The sequence below is a fragment of the Sciurus carolinensis genome, chromosome 10, assembly GCF_902686445.1.
Source record: "Sciurus carolinensis chromosome 10, mSciCar1.2, whole genome shotgun sequence".
In the NCBI taxonomy this organism is placed as follows: domain Eukaryota; kingdom Metazoa; phylum Chordata; class Mammalia; order Rodentia; family Sciuridae; genus Sciurus; species Sciurus carolinensis.
In genome coordinates this window covers 121,921,495-121,940,693 of record NC_062222.1, presented here as the reverse complement: position 1 = coordinate 121,940,693, position 19,199 = coordinate 121,921,495, and the positions used below count along the sequence as shown (strand labels likewise).

The window sequence follows — 19,199 nt, the reverse complement described above, 5'->3', positions numbered from 1 at the left end:
AACGATGACACCTGACACAACGAAGACAGAACAAGGAAGATACTGGTGGTCCTAAAAGTCACAGACCATTTTCCTTTACCTATGTCAAGTTTTACTACCTTTCTTACTAGTAATAAAATATTTACTTAGGTTAAAAGATGAGTCATAATTCTTAAGTTTTAATAACGGGACAAGTAAACAAAAATGCTACGGGACAACCAAACTGAAATGATCTACTCACTTAAAGACATTAGCATTATCTGGGAACTGATTAGAAACAGAAAACTTGGGCCTCATCCCGGATTTACTTATTCAAAATTGTGAAGGTGAGGCATAGAAATCTGTGTTTTAATAGAACTGTTAAAATTTTGTGCTTCAAGGAATTCGGATCTTGCTAAAGTTTAAGGCATAGTCTAAATAAAGTTAAACAAGAGGCAGATTAAACAAAGTAGATGCCTAATGCAGCAATAGAATCCTTTGAGTCAATTCAGAAACAGTTCAGATATGCAAACACTGTTAAATGAATAAACCCCACAAAGTGTTGATAGTGCTAACCTAGCTTATGTATTCTAATCACTATATGCAGATAGCAGAGTTAACTACAAGCTAACCAATTCTAATCCCAGTCACATGACATCACCAATTCTGAACAAAGCAAAGCAAAGCATGACATCCTTCACATATTATTTAAATTTTGTACTCATGCATTTTTAAATTTTTTGAAACACGAAGTGTTTTGGCCTAAGAAAAAAAGTACAAACTAAGAAAACGATTCACATTTTTCTAAATGAAAACCAAACAATTTAGGAATTTAATAATAAACTATATATGTAAATTATTCCTAACTTTAGTGTCAATGACTAAATGCTACAGTTATGAGTGAAAAATTATGCAGGGAAGCAAGCCCCAAGAGCTCAATATTATGTTATTTGGTATAGGTGGCAAAAGGAGTGGTAGGGGAAACTCCGTGAGTCCTTATAATGAACCTTATGAATTCCTCCCTAACCAAATCCAAATTGAGCAAAGATGCTTAAAATAAAAACACAACAGTAGAATACAAGAATTAATAACTTAAAACAATCTTGGGCAGGTTATGTTGCAAAACTTGGGACATCAAATAAAGCAATAAGTTCAGTACTTGATCAAAAACAAAAGTTTCTTCATTATATGAAGTATGGCTAAGATTCAAATGACAACCTTGTCAAAAATTCCAAAGTGCTAATTTTGTTAAGAGCTCTATATAAATCAGTTAAGAACCAACCAGAGAGAGAGAAGAAACTGAACAAATACTGAATTTTATCAATTGTGTAAAACTGTACGTTTTGTCAATTTTCTCTGAAATTGAGGTGCATTTTTTAAAATACCACCTTATAAGCTGCTGCCAACCAGGGTAATCCTTCTGGACAGATAAGAAAAGCAACAGTCTCAGATTCCAAAAAGATATACAAATGACTAATACATACCTGTAAAGATGCTCAACTTCATACAGAAGAAATGCAAATTAAAACCATAAGGAGACCCCATTTTTCACTTATAAGATTGATGTTTTACTAGGCTGTATCAGAAAAGGCAAAGAAACAGACACTCATCTGCTCAATCCTTACTGGTGGGAGTAGATCAATTCTTCATGAAGGGCAATCTGGCAAAAAGCTGATAAAATTCAAACAAAACCTTTGATCCAACCAATTTCACTGAGGGAATTCATTTCACATATGCCAATGTGTAAAAAATGGGCATACAAAGTTGTAAGAGGGTGCTGAGGACACCAACTGTTTCTAATGGAAAAAAACTGCAAAATATCCATCAATAGATGAGTCAAACTAGAGGACAATCGCAAATGCCAGGCAACCATTAATAAGAGTGAAGTAACTTGACGTTATTATTATTGTTCTAGAACAATCTCCAAGGTACACAGAAGTGAGAGTAGCACAAGTATACCTTATGCTACAGCACAAAAACAGAAAATCTGTTCTGAAAATCCTAGTTAGACTGCACTATTCCCATACAGTTAAGAGTTTGGTTACCTTTCCAAGTACAGGTTCTATTCTGGCATAACTATCTATGCAGATAAATCAAACTGAATCTGAAGATCTAAAACTTGAATCCACAAAGAAATTCCTGGAATGACTTCAAAGGTCGGCCATCAAATTTTATTTAACCCTTCGCAATTACAACTCAATTACTGTGTTAAAAGGAACTTCACTAAACTGCTTTTATAAGTGCCTTTCTAGTTGTGTTAGCTGATTTGATAAGAACCAGTAATTTTTCAAGCTGGAAATCTACCACTACTACCAGCAGCAATGCTGAAACACTGCTAATCTGAGTATCAAAAAATTACTCTTAAGGGTTATACACAAATTAACACGGATCTTAGAACAACCCCATAAAGTAGTTATTATAAGCTTCATATTCTGAAAAAGCAGTGAGTACAGGAAGGTTAATTCATAGTCAAAATTATATTGCTGAGTGGAAGAGCGAGGGACACAACTTAAGTTACTGTGACCCCTAAGGCAGTGCTCTGGATCTACTTACTTTCAATTCTCTTCTCAAATCATCTATTTTTAAAAGAGGGTGCCTTGCTGAACACCCACTCTGAAATCTTGAAGTAGCCCTTAACAATACTGCTTCAGTCTATTGTTTCCAGGGGCACAAAAAGAATCTGCTATGGCCATGCCTTCCAGCGCCAACCTTAAAAAGATTCTGATCCCTCCAGCTCCTTACTGTAGTAGTCTTTGTATTAAGCACATACTTGTTAAATACTCTGGTATTCTCTCTGATCTTCTTGCCTACAGAGTTTCTTTATCTTTTGAGATTAACAACAATTTTACAGGTTTATGACCCGAACTGTGTAGAAACACACTCTTTGGCTAGTCTATTCAAAACTTATCTCCCTTAAGCTTTACAAGGGACAATTTATCAAACTCTGAAATCCCAGACTGTTCATTTCTTTTGTCACTGAATTATATTTCAACCATGTCCTTTAATCTTTACCTTTTCTTGCCTTTTTAGTGGTTTGCCTTGAAGTTACACACCAGAAAAATATCTCAAGGTGGTACAGTATTACAGAACCAACATACATGTCCTCTAAAAGCTGCTCTGGTTCATAATATTATCTCAGACTGGGTCCTTAGGGTTGTAAAATTCCAAATTTCAAATGAAATGACACTGCAAGACTTAGGGAAAAAAGGTAAATCATGTACACTATACCACGCCATCATTATACCCCACCTTCACCAAAAGAAATTTTAACAAGAAAATGTTTTTTCATGAATCATCTATCCATTTTTTATGACTATGCTGAAGTTGTCCAAATTCTATACCACAGTAACAAAATTTCAAACTCCTCCGTTATGACTTTAACTTCCCCAGATTGAAGAAAGGAACAAAGGTCTGTTTGTTGTGTGCAGAGCAAGTACACAGGTATACAGACACAACCCTGTTCCCTTTGTTATGGTCCAGTGATGTAGAAAGACCAAACAGGCTATCTTCAATCATCTATGAGTGGTATATAAACTAGTTCTTTAACATCTTAAAATTGATATGGTATGAAAATGCTGACTTAAATCAGTCAGACTTTAAAGAATATATGGATTAAGGACCTTCTCAAGTAAAAAGTCATAATTTTTTTTCCATTCAGTAAACAAAGTTCTAAAAACACCTACTGTTCCATCTGCTTAGAATGCACCCCAATCCCTGTTCTGGCTAGTACTACTTTCATTTTAGGCCTTGATTTAAATACTAGCTTCTCTTTTCCAAATAAATTGAACCCTCAAAGCATTACTTCCATATATTCTATTTCAGAATCTATCTCAATTAGAAATGTTATACTTACATTTGTATTTGCTTTTTGGGGACAAGAACCAGATTTCCTTTTGTTTCTATACCTAACACTGCCCAACATATACAAAGTACTCAATCAAATGACTGAATAAATTACTTGGTACATTAACAGAATTCCCTCAATATCAAAACACTTCAATAATTTTGCAGTTTTGGAATAAAGCAAAAGACATATTCCCTAAAATAACAATGAAATTGGCTACCAAATTAACAAATATTTTTTTCTCCACAGACACAAAATTATCAAGCCATTGTCTTCCCTAAAAATTAATCAGCTCCCAGGCTGGAGTTGTAGCTCAGTGGTAGAGTAATGCCTGGCAAGCCTAAGGCTCTAAGTTCAATCTCCAGCACCACAAAAGAACAAACAATAAAAAAAAGTGATGAATTCTTAAATCGTGTACAACTCCAACTATAAGGTCCCTCTTAAAATCCACTGCAAAAGTGCTAGATGCCATCAATGCCTTCTTTCCATCAAAATGAATTAATTTTTTTTACTGACCAGTCAAAAATATGGCATGGCAACATTATGTTTTATGGTCTGGTCTTCTCTTCTTTAGAGCTATCTCAACTGGGCTTTTCCTCCCCTCCCTAACCAAATTTCTATTCCAAGACAGTAAAAGGAAAATAAACATGTTGCATAAGTTTCAGAAGGAAAGGATGAGGACAAGTAAATATCTAACAGAATACAAAAACACATTTTGCAATTTGTCCACCGGGACTAAAGTCGTTACTAAAGACTTAAAAACAGTGTGCATTAACTTATAATAGATCCAATTCTTTGAAAACAGTACGATATTAGACTTATCATCTATCCGTATATATCTCAAACAATGAAGAAACTACCTGGACTCTTAAATCTGTATGTGGACAATTAAAAATACACAAAATGGCTGAGGTATTCTTAAAAACAACAAACAAACAAACAAACAAAAACCCTCTAAATTCAGAGTCCTTCAAGCAGAATCTTCAGAGAATGTTTGATGAATGCATTCTTCCTTCTCAATTAACTATATAACTGATGTTCAATAAGTTATGGCTTTAGCTATTTATAACATCTTGGTTCTCAATGTGTCAATGTGACTATACGAAATATACCTAGGGAATAATAAATCACTATGCTTAACAAAGTATTCTTAGCAGTTAAACCTACCACTGGTCCTCTTCGTATGAAATAAGAGTCACACTGGGAAATTGAAAACTTTAAAGTAATTTACAATAACAATACCCTTTTACTACTATAATGTCACTTAAAAATAATGGGTTAGTTCCTACCTTTCAGGCAGATTCTACGAAGAGCAACATTAACAAACTTACACTGTTTGGAAAAAATTTTCTTGTAGAGGTTTAGTTATAATCTTTGGGAACTGCTCCACAAGAAAACATCGCAATGCTAAAAATATATTTTACTTTATCATGTCTATTTATATTGTCACTCCCCATTAACTCAAAATCTTGGACAAGCATAATCCCTACTAGACAGGAAGACATACACACACACGCACCCCTCCAATAATGGTAACTTTCTCGAATTCTTCTAAATTCTGAACTGTAACTTGCCAAAAAAATGATGCAGCAAATCAAATGTCACAAAGATACGCCTACTAGGGATGAGTTAATTTAGTATTTTCCTCAATCTTTGACATTATCAGTACTTTAAAGTAGTATAAAACGAGCTATGATTTCACATAATTATTGTCAATTGCAATGTAATTACAAACAATAATGTAATATCACTAAAATTTATTCAATTAAGATTAAGGTTTACATGAAAAACATTCAACTGCTCTTAAGTATGAAACTATATCAAATTCTACTGAAACAAAATATGTATACCAAAAAACTAGGGAAAAAATGGACAAAAAAGAAGTGACTGAATATTCTGATTGAAGGATTTTTTAAAAGTTGTGATATATTTATATTTTAAGAAACTGAGAAACCACACTAAAATTTAAAGATGATATGATACCTAAGATCTGTTTCAAAATAATGAGAGGGAAAACACTGGGATATGGATACAAGGTTGAAGATACATGATAAATACATGGAGTTCACTATACTAGTAAACTTCTGCTGTCATTTAAAAATATCTATAAAATATACAGTTGAAAAAAGAGAGACAAGAGTTCCACTTCTCCCCTAACACTGTAGATGGATATAGATAGATCCATCAGCAAAGATTCATGTCACTGTCCATTTTGGAACAAAATGTCTTCTTTAAAAATTTTAGGAAATTGCACTCTGACCCGTTTTTTGTTTTGTTTGCAGTACTGGGGATTGCACTGAAGGCCTTATACATGCTAGGCAAGTGCTGTACTTGAACTAGATCCCCAGTTATCTTTATAGCAAAACAGGGTCTGCCTATGTTGCCCATGATGGCCTTTGAACTTGTGATCTCAGCCCCCAGAGTAGCTAGGATTACAGACATGTGCCACTGAGCCCACCAATAATAACTTTTAAAATAACTTAAATGTCGTATATATGCAGATAAGCAAAAGCAATAAGGAAAAAAATGTGATTTTTAAAGAAATGACTATAAGGAAATATACATTACTTATGCAAAATGCAACTATAAATGAAGAAGACATTTTAGTCAAGTTAAAACATTCAGAAAGAAAGACCAATATGATCACGTGTATGACAACTATAAAGAGTAACCAATACACCTTGAGGTGCCCTGAGTACATAACAAGATTTGTCCTTTTAGTTCATTATGTATACATAGCAAGATCTGCATAACTAACATTAAAAAACCCTCACCCCCACATAAATCATATCCCATCTCACACATTGTTCTAAGAGTAGCTGTTTTTTAAGATGAATCAATCATTCTTTCCACAGGGATAGGGACTGAACTCAGGGCCTCATTCATGCAAGCACTCTACCACTGCTACATCCCCAGCCCACTAAAATATATCTTTACTTTTCTATCACATTTAAATGATATTTCAGAACACATCTACTAAAACTACATTTTCGCCTAAGAAACAACTTCAAGCAACTAAAATATGACCTACAAACTTCAATTTCTACTAAAAAGCTATGTATATTATAACCAAGAAAAAGAATCCACATTAAAATGTCATCTGGCAAGTCAAAGATGACCTATTTCTAACTATTCGATTCAAAATTTGTATAACATGAGCTTCCACTAGCGAAGTTCCTAACAAGTGGCAGAAAACTACCATTAGAAAAAGCATCCATTTTTAAAGATAAAGTACTTACTTAAGGATGGTTTTTGCACTACTGCAGTCTTCAAATCGAATGGAGTAACCAACTTCCTGGCCCAACATCACATCCATTTCATCAGCAACCCTCTGAGCCACGCTCATTGCAGCCACTCTCCTGGGTTGTGTACAGGCAACTCCTCTCTTGGGTCCTGGTAATGATCTCATATACTCCACACACCACTGTGGAATCTATCAAATAATTTCACATATAAATTAATTCTACTCTGCCTGCATATCAACTATGTTTAATATAAAGCACTTTCTCAATAACTTAAAATTCAATTAGGCAAGTGACAAAGAATTATTTATAACAATAACTTATGTAACACATAACTCCCTTACTTAACATACATAATTTAGATAGAAAATAGACAAAAAGGGGTCATGTATAACATTGATGTGACACCATTACACTCAGTGGGTGAGGTCCACATAGGTTTTGCATGGTATGCGCACCAACGTAAGCAGTCCATCTATTAACTACTTCTCTACATAACAAACAAAAATTCCTACTTGAAACAAATCCAACTTTATAAATAGATGTTAGTTTTTAATAAGTATAGCATCGAAATTCACAAGGAGTTACAAAATGGTGGTAAAAGTAGAAAACATTCCTTTGTAGCCTAAGTGTACCTTCTAATTCAATACAAATTCTGTAAGTCAGCAGAAGTTAAATCCTAGCACCTAACTCTAGTACTCCTATCCATCTTTCAGGAGTGGTATGCACAATCCCAACACTTTAGGTGCCATCTTTAAAGTCAATTTTAGTAAATGCCAGTTCCAAATTCAATATGACCTACAGCAACACACTTTGCTGGGTAAGGTCAATCAAGAGGGAAGGGAAAAAGAAAATCCACCACAAGATGGTTGTAAGGCTGACAGTATATTTCCTCCCTATTCCATTACCCAAAGACACTTATAGATCCTCTCATTTTATGGTTCTTCTCCAGTCACTTAACTGAAAAAGAACCAAGGGAAAAGGCAAATGACTACCACATGAAACTGGAATCCACTGCTACAAAGACATGATTTGTCCTCCCCAAAGCTCCCAAAAGCCTATCAGGGGCTAATGCTATACAAAATATAATGGGTTTTCTGGTACAGTATTTGTACAATGATACCTGATGAAGAGTATTGGTTATTGCATTTTTATTACATTTTAGTTCAGTTACTTTTGAACTTGGAAGAAAATGACACTGGACAAACACCTGAGAGATGATTATGTTGCTTCTCCGAGAACACAACAACACATATTTTTACATTGTTTTCAATGAACAAAAATACTAAACTAACATAGCAGAGTCTCCCTGGTCTTACAAACCAACAGACCCATGGTTAAGAGGTCTTCTTATAAGGTTTTTATTTATCTACCCTCATTTCACCAACCCTCCTCTCTAAAGGCAAATTGTACTTTTAAAAGTTATATAAAATGAAATTCAAAACCACTGATTGGCAGATTAAAAATACTTAAAATTAATTCATAATTCTTAAGGCAAGAATATTCACATTTTTAAAAATTTATGCTAGTGAAACTGATAACTTATCCTAATTTTAAAAAAAAAGTTTTGGTTAATTTAGCAGTTCTCTGACTTTTAGAATCTTCTTACAGTGTTAACAATGAGGATACCAAACAACTAATACATTTATTATACTTGGAAATTAAAACTGGAAAACTGCTAAATTGTTTATTAGTTACTAATAACAACCCATCCTCTATTTAAAAAACTACATTTTACAAACAAAAAAATACTGAGCTAGTAAAGTGCATTTTCATTATTTTTACATATCTTTAATGTATGGCTTATTGGAAGAAAGCTGGACTCTCTTATCTGTCTCTATCAGTATGTTGCAACATTTTTTTTGTTTGAAAAACACCAAGAAACTCTTGGGCTCTTAAAAGGGTTTCAGAGATTTTAAAGGTTTCCAAAACAGCTTATATAATGCATCTACTCAAATTTTCTAAGAAAATATGATTAGGAAGGGAGCAGGTCCAGAAAGATGTGGGCTACTGGTCTGCTCAAAGCCGGCAAGCAGGCATCTGTTTTGCTCTTCCTTCCCTTCCTCTACTTGAGGCTATCTTCCCAAAACCTAATCCTCATTCCTGGACTTTCCTCTTTCATACATTATCCCGAGTAGCCTTTTCTATACTCTTAATTCTAACATTGCCTGCAAAAGAACAATGTCAATTCATAACTCTAGCTCCCATCCCCTAATCTAGTAGTCATCTTCTGAAGGATGAATATTTTATTGGTATCTCAAATTCATCAAGTTCAAAGCAAAACCATTTCTCACCTTTTAATTCTTTCCATGTCCCCTACTCAGTAACAGTGAACATGCTAACTCCATTCTTTGTTCCTCATTCCCAATACACCCTTGGAAAAAGTCAAAACTTTTGTTACGGTCTCCTATATTGGTTTGTCATGACTGAAATTTTGTAAAAATCTGTCACTCCCCTCCAATGAAAAAGCTCAGTTGGTAGAGTGCTTGCCTTGCAAGCACAAGGCCCTGGGTTCAATCCCCAGCACCACCAAAAAAAAAAAAAAAAACTCTGATGGCTTCCTTATCTACAGGCAAGAGGTAGTAAGGCTCAACCTGCAGCTCTAGTCTCACCTGCCCCATCACCCCTTAGCACACCCTGCACACCAGACAAATATGCAGGGTTCCCTTCTCTAAATTTGTGCCCTCACTCATGTTTCAATTTCTCAAATATACGTATAGTATGTGCACACCAAGCACAATGCAAGATGTCTTTTCTATGGATCTTTCAAAAGTTAAAGTTATCATTTCAAATTAAGTCTGATTTTATTTTCTGATAGGCAGAGATAACCAAAACAATGGTACTCTTTATTAGGTGTGAGTCCGAGTTTGGTAATAATATGCTGAAAAGTATTTGGATGAAATTTACTTATTTAACTTTCTAGTTTCCCTTCGGACCCTCAAAATTCCCTGCAACCTTTAGTATTCTCATCTCATATAACCCATGAAAGCACATGTAATCCAAATAATCACACACCTCCTCTTGAAGCGATTAAATTTTTCACACAAACTTCAAATAAACACAACTGTGAAACAGACTAACCATATCAAACCACAGAACAGCAGTATGAAGTAAGTGTAACTTTGGTTATAGAAAAGGACAAAAATTTTGAAAGCTGAACCCTCCTAAATCTAGAAAACTATGCAACCCAGACCAACCCACTAAAGCTAAGTTTTCTCATTAATCTAAGCCACATTCTACTCTTCTGTAAAATGTGATCACCTCACCTGCAGAGTCGTAGATAAACTTAAAATAAGAAATATATGTAAAGTACCCAATGCCTAATTAACAGGTGTGTTTATATTCTGCAAAGCAGTAAAACAGCTGATATAATTATTTAAAATACTGTGACATTAACCCATTTTGTCCCATTGTATCAGATGTGGAACAACTATAAAAATGTTATATAGTATGTAATATGTAATTATAGTATAGTAACATGATTTTAATTAGCATTATATAATAATTCCCAACAACTTAATGCAACTGTGTCAATTTCATCATAATTTTCAATTATTTACAGAATTGAAAACATGGGACTTAATGGAATGGATTAGCATAGTTAAGAGTTAAAGACTTTCACATTTTCAAAACTTTTTACAATTTTAATTAAAAAAAAAAAAAAAAAAAAAAAGCCAATAGTTTGTTCCTAACATCAGCACTAAGTTTTCCTTCACTTGAAAAATAGTACTCACTAAAGTTCAACCTTCAATAAAGTTTTTCTATTTTGGTTGCTGTATCTTTTGAAAAGTCTCTATGAAATAGTCAAATTGATTTGTGGTCCATATAACTTAAAAAAAAAATATATGCAGTATGCTAAATCATAAACATGTAAAATAAGTCAGCTCAAAACACAATATATTAATAATTATCTCTGCATAGCAAAATGGGTAATTATTATTCAATTTTCAATATTTTTCTAAACTTTCCAAATTTTCTACAATGGACAAAAAATAGTTTACTTCACTCAGCAAAAACAACAAATTAAAAATTACTCAAGTATCATTTTTTTCACCTATGAGATCTGTAAAAACTTCAGTCCAGTGATACTCCCAACACACATGCATATAGAAGGGTAAACTGACAGGTTACCTATGAAGGGAAGGCAATTTGGCTACACGTTATGGTAACTACAAAAGATAGCCTGGTCCAAGTCTCCATTTTTATAAATATATCTGCCCATGTAAAGCCTACATATCTATTAACAGGGGTCCAGTAACTAATGATTCATCCATGTTTGAAAAATATTCTAGATGTCTTACTATGGACATTCCAGCAACAGTGTTTAAGTTCTGAAAGGATGTCATTAGCAGAGATTTTACTACATATGCCTTCTACTTTTTGAAGGAAAAGTTAATATTCAGTCCCACAAAATTATAATAAAAAGCAAATTACAAATAAAAATCACTCCAGTGGTTCAAATCTCTCGACCCAAATACTAGAAAAGAAACTCTTACACCCTCAAATCTCTGCTGTTCCAGAGTCAAAATGAATGGGAGATCATTGCCGCCATACTTTAGGTACTAAGACTGGAAAAAAACCAGCACTGCTATTTTCCCCTATATACTCTGGAGAAGACAAGTACTCCCTAGTACTTGTCACCATAAAGTACTAAATATCAAAGCAGCCTTTGGTCAATATGTTCTAAAAGGCAGGGAGACAATGGAAATGACCATCGGGATCAAATAAGCAACATCTGGTAAGCTTAAACATTAGTAAACTATGTACTATAAAACACAGTTAACTCACCTGTGTTGTTTTACCAGACCCAGTCTCACCAACTAGCACAAATGACTGGTGTCTAACCAGAATATCTGTAAACCTATCCTTGTATTCCCAAACAGGGAGCTGAAGTCGTTTCTTTAGAATATCATAATATCGAGGTGTATGGGGTAAATTGGTGAATGGATTAATGCACTGTGGAAGTGATGTGTGTCCTGCATGTCCAGTGTGTGTTGAATGAGCAGAATGTGTCGAATGTGTTGAATGAGCTGAGTGGGTTGAATGAGCTGAATGGGAAGCTTTCAGAGGTGGTAATCCGGCACTGATAAGCATAGCATTGGTTGAAGCTCGCAATTCTTTCTCCTTTTCTTTTTCCCTCTCTCGTTCTCTATCACCTCTATCACGTTCTCGGTCTCGATCTTTGGACCTATCTTCGCGATCCCGATCTCGATCTCGTTCTTTCCTAGAAACAAAAATTTTAAAATTCAGATTCTGAATTTTATGCAGAATTACAGAAATAACAATCAAGGACTTCCCATGATCCACCATAAAACTTCCCTTCCTTCATGATGCCTCAAATTCTCTTTCTAAAAACCTTAACATGAGGTGAGATCTCCTAAGAACCAAATCTGCAAGTGGAAAAAAAAAAAATTCCTATTTCCACAACAGAAGTCAGAGAGTGCAACTGGAGTGGGGAAGAGAGAGACATACTGGGCAAAAAAAAGATGGCCTCATAATCTTTCCCAGATTCTCCTTCAAGCTGCACTTTGCTTTATGTTGTAATGCTAAATGACAATAACACAGTACAATGTTATACACAGTATCACAAGTAATACAAACACGAATTACAGGATTGTCTCAAGTTTGTTTTCTTAATCAAACTTTCTAATTTTATTCAGTAAGTGTATAATGCTTTACAAGAAAAATTAAAACTAAAAGCACTTTTATTCCTTTGCTTTCAATGACTACTCTTGCATTTAGCCTTTTGGAAAAGTAAAACACTACAAAGTATACAAGATAAAACCATGTATACTGGTCAACCATAAAATAAAATATAGCCAAACTAAAACTAGCTTCATCATTTCACTGCTATTTAAAAAATGCGAAAATTATACTGCTATCCACTTTATTAAACTTAGGCCAACTTTAAGTAGCCAATTCTGGTCTCTACTTCTAGTTACTAAATTGTCCTAATACAATGATACTCTAACTAATCTACTTGAGGAAATCTGACAAGCAGCATGACAAAGGGCTGCATCTGGAGGCCTCTGAGGGCCTGATGACAAATAAAATCTTTTGCTTGCTCATTTTAATAATTCACTTTATTTCAGACAAACTCCTAGAGCAAAGAAACTTGCCACAATGTGTTGGGACCCAGATTAAAAATGAGGAAAAACAGGAAGCTAAATGTCATTGCTCCTTATTCATAACACACAAAGAAGTACAAGTTTCCTGTGCTATAGCAGAGAGGTAGCAGAAGAAGAAAGAGCATTCATACTCCATAATGGTACATCAGTGGGGCAACAGTAACTTCTTGGCAGACCACAGCTAAAATACCAAACCCAGTATTGAGTTAGAATGGTTCATTTACAGAAATGGTAAGCTAACCAATTAGATCTGATCTTGTTCTTCTTAAATATGCCATTCTATTCCATTAAAAAAAAAAAAAAAAAAGGCTTAAAGGGGAAAATCCTTATTTTAAACTGGTGATTTTTCCTTCTTCCATTCCAATGTCCACATTCTACAGAACTATAGGGCACACAAGCTAGAAAGTTATACTCAAACTCAAGAGAAATCAAAGGTAAAGAAAATCGGAAGGATGACTAAACATAAAATGAAGTCTCACAAATCAAAATTTTAGAGTCCTTGCCTATCTTTGAAATATGCTATTAACTACCGGCTTTCTTTCTCTCATTCTACCTTATCGAGTGCTCAATAAATTTAATATGTGTTCATATTAGCCCCAATGTGAACAATGGAATAGTTTACAATAGAGCATATATAAATATGCTCAGTGAGAAGCACTGTAGTCATAAATGACTCAGAGTAGACATCTCAAAGATAATGGTACACAGAACTAGAAAGAACTCTTAAAGAACATCTGTTCTAAATAAAAGGATTGTCTACTACTCATACCATCATGGGGGAGAAGGGAAGAGACCAAGAAAAGAAAAAGTTTAATGAATTTCTCTTGTACTTTTCACGTAGTATCAATATACTTAAGACATGGACCAAACTTTCAAGAGTAACAAAATTGGGGGGAAGAGGGATTATGGAATAAATACACTCTTGTCGTCCTATGCCAACAAAGAACATTTTTCAGAGACCAACTTCATAAAAAAAAAAAAATCCTACAGAACAGGAAGCAAATATCAAATATATTCTGAAGACACAAAGATTAGCAGTTGACCAAGAAATGCAAGCAGTCATAGCATAAAAGGAAAAGGGACAGAATCACAGGCAAGACATAAGCCTCAATTTATCAATCTACATAGTGAAAGGTATTAATGAGATTTAAGTCTGTTAAGTGGGAACTTAAACCTTCTGCTTCATAAATATGTACAGACTTGTGCTTATGCATATTCTCTTTTTTAAATATGCATTTTGTCAAGCACACGATTCCATACAATTTTTCAGCTCAACTCTGGCTCAGTACTTAAGCTAGTTATGTGATAATATTTCTTTCCTCATTTAAAAAACGGCTATTAATGCCTTGCATGGTATTGAAAAGATTAAATGAGTTAATGCATGCAATGTGTTTGAAGTGTTGTCTAGCATGAAAATGCCCAGTAAATACTGGTTACTATTAGATTTCTTTAAAAATTAGAATACCATGTTAAAGCCAGGCTCAGAGGTGTATGCCTGTAATCCCAGTGACTCAGGAGGCTAAAGCAGATGGATCACCAAGTCAGTCAGCCTCAGCAACTTAGTAAAACCCTTAAAATAAAAAGGGCTGGGAAAGTGGTTCAGTGTTAAGTACCCCTGGGTTCAAACTTTGGTACCAAAAAAAAGTTAAAATTCTACATGGAATAACAGGTGCTGAAATACTCCTAATGGTGACAAAGTAGTCATCAAAAAAAGAATATTTTAAATAAACACTGTTTTTTTTTCCTGGCACTCTTACTTCCAAAAATTTCCAATTACAAATATGTATACATAAGGATGTTCATACTTTTAATCTATAAAATGACAACTGGGAAACCACCTAAACATCAATGAATGGGATAGTGAATAAGTCATGATATACCTTTACAAGTGGAACACTATGCAGTCAATGAAAAGGATAATGGCATCTTAGCAAAACTATCAAAGCACACAATGATGCATACTGAAAGATCCCACTGATATTGAATATTACAGTTCACAGTTTAGGTAAAAATGACTATCCAAAACTGTTCATCACAAAAAATGTTCTTCACAGATTACCAGGAATTTGCCTTTTTTGGTTTTGTTTTTGCAACTTTCTTCACCTACCACAAAAGACTGTGTTTATATATATATAAGGAATCTACAAGTGTCAGATGTACAGTATATATTCTGTACTATACCAATGTGTATAATAATCAATAAGAAATGTATTGATCAGGAAACATCAGGATGTTGGCTTCAAATAGTATTTTCCAAACTTCATAGTCCAGGTTTGTTTTGTTGTTGTTGTTAGAAACATTATATTGAAGACTGTATAGGATCATGGAAAAAAGAAAAGCAGCAGAATATGAGACCTGTAACTTCTCCACCTGCCTCCTAACTAAAACATGCCAGGAGTAAATAAAACCTTATATAGCAGAGAAACAAGAATATGGGTGAAATCTCCCACTGAAAGACCCTCCATTCTTAGTACTGGAGAAATGGGACAATCATGTTTGACAGCACAATTCACAAAAGTGATAAACCTGTGTCCTCAAACAAATACACTTGCTAACTATCAGCACTAAAACAACAAAAAACAAAACCAACCACTACAGGGTCATTGGTCATTCAACAAGTTACTTAAAAATATCAAATGGGGGAAAAACATATCTTGAACCCTAATAGAAACATCAGAAGTCCAATGCTAAAGAAAACTAGTCCTTTGAGGAATTGCACTCAAATGACACAGAAGTTAGTACAAAAACTTCCTCCAGAATTTATCCAGGCCTTAAGCACTATTCCATGGATGCACTCTATGTACAGGCAAATATCCAACAGTATCAAGGGGAATATCATGTGGTTACAATCACAAACCCAAAAAGTCCATTTAGGGTATCTGTTTTGGAGCATTCACATAAGCATATCATGGGATTACTAATCCCAAGGAAAGCATTTTAAATGGTACATATACACATAAACCAGATGAGTCAATTCTCTTCCAGTATACTCTGATCCAATCAGACCTTACTGGAGATATCGCTGCATCTTAGCAAAACGACAAGCAATTTTAATTTTATTTCAAAGAAATCAAGAACCAAGTGTTCCCTGCTTTACCAACCCATTATAAATGTCACTAAAACAGGTTGCAATGACTCTTAAGTACAGTATCAGGCTTAGTGTCAGAGTGAAAATTCAAACAGCAGCATTCTAGATCCTACTATAAAACTGTTAACTTGCACAAGCCACCTTAACTCCATCCGTCTCCATTTCTCATTTCTTGAATGGAGCTGATTATACTCTTTTGAAAGTTGTCTGGAGCTCTCAGTCTGTGAGAGTTTAAATGCACTAATGTTTTCTCAAGGAGCAGCCTCAGAGGTTGTCTTATGATGTTACTGTAGGATTACTACACCTAATCTTGTAATTTCTAAAAAACTTACATTAAAATGTGGCATAAATCTGTATTTAATAATTCAATGTATGCAGGGCACCGAAAAGTACATCCCATTCTGGTCTTTACTCCACACTGACAGTAAAGATTACCTAGAAAAATGACGAAATTATGCAAGGTATTTGGACATTCGAACTTTTGTTTGAAGTTTTTTTTTTTGCCTAACTGCCCACAGAACTCTGTTCTTCAAAAGTGAAAACACACTGGACAAGAAATGACTGTGATACAACTGCTTAAGTTAACTGCTAAATTCCTCTGTGCCTTTAGGAAAAAGGTAAGGAAAAGGAATCTGCAACACCAAGAATCTTGTATTTCTCAATCCCCACATGGCGATATTTTGCCATCAACATTAAAACCACTTTTTGAATACGGTCTCCTAGTTACAAAGGGAGGAGGGAACACGAAAGAAACTAAAAACTTTGGGGGGGGGGAGTATGCCCCTACACCACGGTCTTCACCAAAGCAGGAAATGAAGGAGATGGCGGGAGAGTGGGCAGAGGACGGAAGTTAGCCTGCCAGCGGCTCTGAAGAGTTTGAATGGACGGGGGCCCGCGCTCTCCCGCCAACTGTGAGCTCGGACGCTCGGGACGGGAGCCCGCGGCCCACCGGGCCCACGTTTCCTCTCCCCGCAGGCCCTCACTCCCCGCCCGCCCGCGGCGCTCAGCCCCGCCGCCCGCCCGCCGCAGCCCCACCAGGGCCCACGCGCTCCTCGCCCTGCCGCCCCGCGCCTTCCTTCCGCGTCCCGGGCCCTCTCCCGGCCCTCCGCCCCGAGCCCAGTGCCCTTGGGCGCGAACGCTCGCCGCGCCCTCCCCCACCCTCTCCAGGCCTCGCTCGGGAGCCGAGGCCACGAGGTCCGCGCGCCACTCCTGCTCCGCTCCGTCCAGAGTGGCTCCCGCTGGCTGGGCCGCGGAGGCGGCGCCCTGCTGGACACCGCAGGCCTCTCCACCCCGCGACGGGGCCGGGCGGCGGCCCGCCAACATCCCCGCCGCCCTTGCCGGGCCGATCCGCGCCGCTCCGCCCGGACCGCCGCCGAACGGAGCCCCAAGGAAAACAAAGGCTCGGGCTCCGGGATCCGCTCGGCCACGCCGGCCGTGGCCCGCTCCCCAACAAAGCCCGAGCCGCTGCCTCGCGCCCCCGGCCTGGCTTACCCATCGGTCCCCGCACGCTTCTTGCCGGAGGGGTAATCCTCCCCGAGGTCCAACCGGTGCCGCTTGGACATCTTCGCACTCTTCGAGCGAGCGGTTAGGAAGGAAGAAAAAGAAAAAAGCTGGCGGCTGTATCCGCACAGTGGAGGGCAGCTACTTAACTCTTGGGGACCCCCACCCCTCCCGCTACAACAGCCCACACCGTGCGGCCGGAACCAGGAGCTAAAATGGCGGCGGCGACGAGGGCTGGGCCTGCGCGCGCGCTTCCGCAGCGTGCGTGCTGAGCGTGCGTGCGTGATGCGCGCGCACGCCGCCCAGAGGCGGGAACTGCGGTCCCGCCAGCCGCCGGATTGGTCAGACCACTCTCCTCTCTGCCGGCCTGGTCCCTCCTCCGCCAGCTTTGAGCCAGTCTGAGCCGCTGCTAGGGCGGAGATGCGCCTAGGGGCCTTGACCCTCCATTTCAACCTCACCCTATCCCTCTTATTTGGGAAGTTGAAAAAGTACAGTCCTAGTTAGGAAGGCTTATCCATCTCTATCACCTAACTTTAGGGAAATCTGAGACCCAAAGAAGTTGAGAAACTGATGGAAGATCATACAGTCAATAAGTGGCAGAGCCAGAATTGGAACACAACTATTTTACAACTCCAGACCTAGAACTTGGCAGCTTTGCACCAGACATTAATTGCAGTGCGAAAACTGAGGTGAAAAAAGCGTTAAGACTTGCCATCATTCATTTTATCCTGTTTTTACCTAGCACCGACATGTACACAAGCTACAGATAGATGTTTTTACTAGATACGGCACAGAAAATTATCTCTAGGGTCACTATGCTCTGCTCTTTACTTTTTCCCCCCTCTCTCTCTAGGCCTTTTATACACTTTCACAGCGTTATCTCTGTCTCCGTCCTTATTTTTTACAGCAACCCTGCAAGGTATTTTGTAGATGAGGACGTTAAGGTTAACCGAGGTCAACAAATCACACAGCCATTAGGGCTGCACCTAAAGAGAGAGCAAATTGGTGGGGCAGGATGACCCTTAAGACTTTTGTGGCACCAATTCTCCCCGGAAAATCTGCCTGCTTGCTCAATTGCATTCATTCCCACAAGAAGAGAAAAAGATCTATGAACCAACCCAAGCAAGGCGAACTCATCTTCCTTTTATTTATTTCTAATTTTTTACAGTGCAAGGGATCAAACCTAGGGCTTTGCACATGCTAGATGAGCGTGTTATCGTTGAACTGCTTTCCCAGTCGTGGTCTCGGTCATTCACACCATGGCTATTTGATTGCCCCCCCATGAAGACTCTTACTCTGGTTCTCAGCAAATTCCCGGAACTGAACTAAGATAATTCCAACTGAAACTGATAAAGAGGACTCTTATTTTGATACCAAATCCACCTACCCTAATCGGCATACCTTTTTTTTCACTTATAAAATGTTCAGTACAACTTTCC

The 19,199-nt window shown here is 37.1% G+C and overlaps 1 protein-coding gene across 1 annotated transcript in view; it reads right to left on the bottom strand.

The window, feature by feature from the left end:
- Dhx15 (DEAH-box helicase 15) overlaps positions 1-17,986 on the bottom strand; it is a 46,664-nt gene extending 28,678 nt beyond the window's left edge. Inside the window, 3 exon segments of the mRNA XM_047566542.1 lie at positions 7,042-7,235; positions 11,833-12,268; positions 17,752-17,986. Coding sequence (XP_047422498.1) covers positions 7,042-7,235; positions 11,833-12,268; positions 17,752-17,822 — 701 coding nt within the window. The 5' untranslated portion in view covers positions 17,823-17,986.
- Between the last annotated feature and the right edge of the window lie 1,213 nt (positions 17,987-19,199).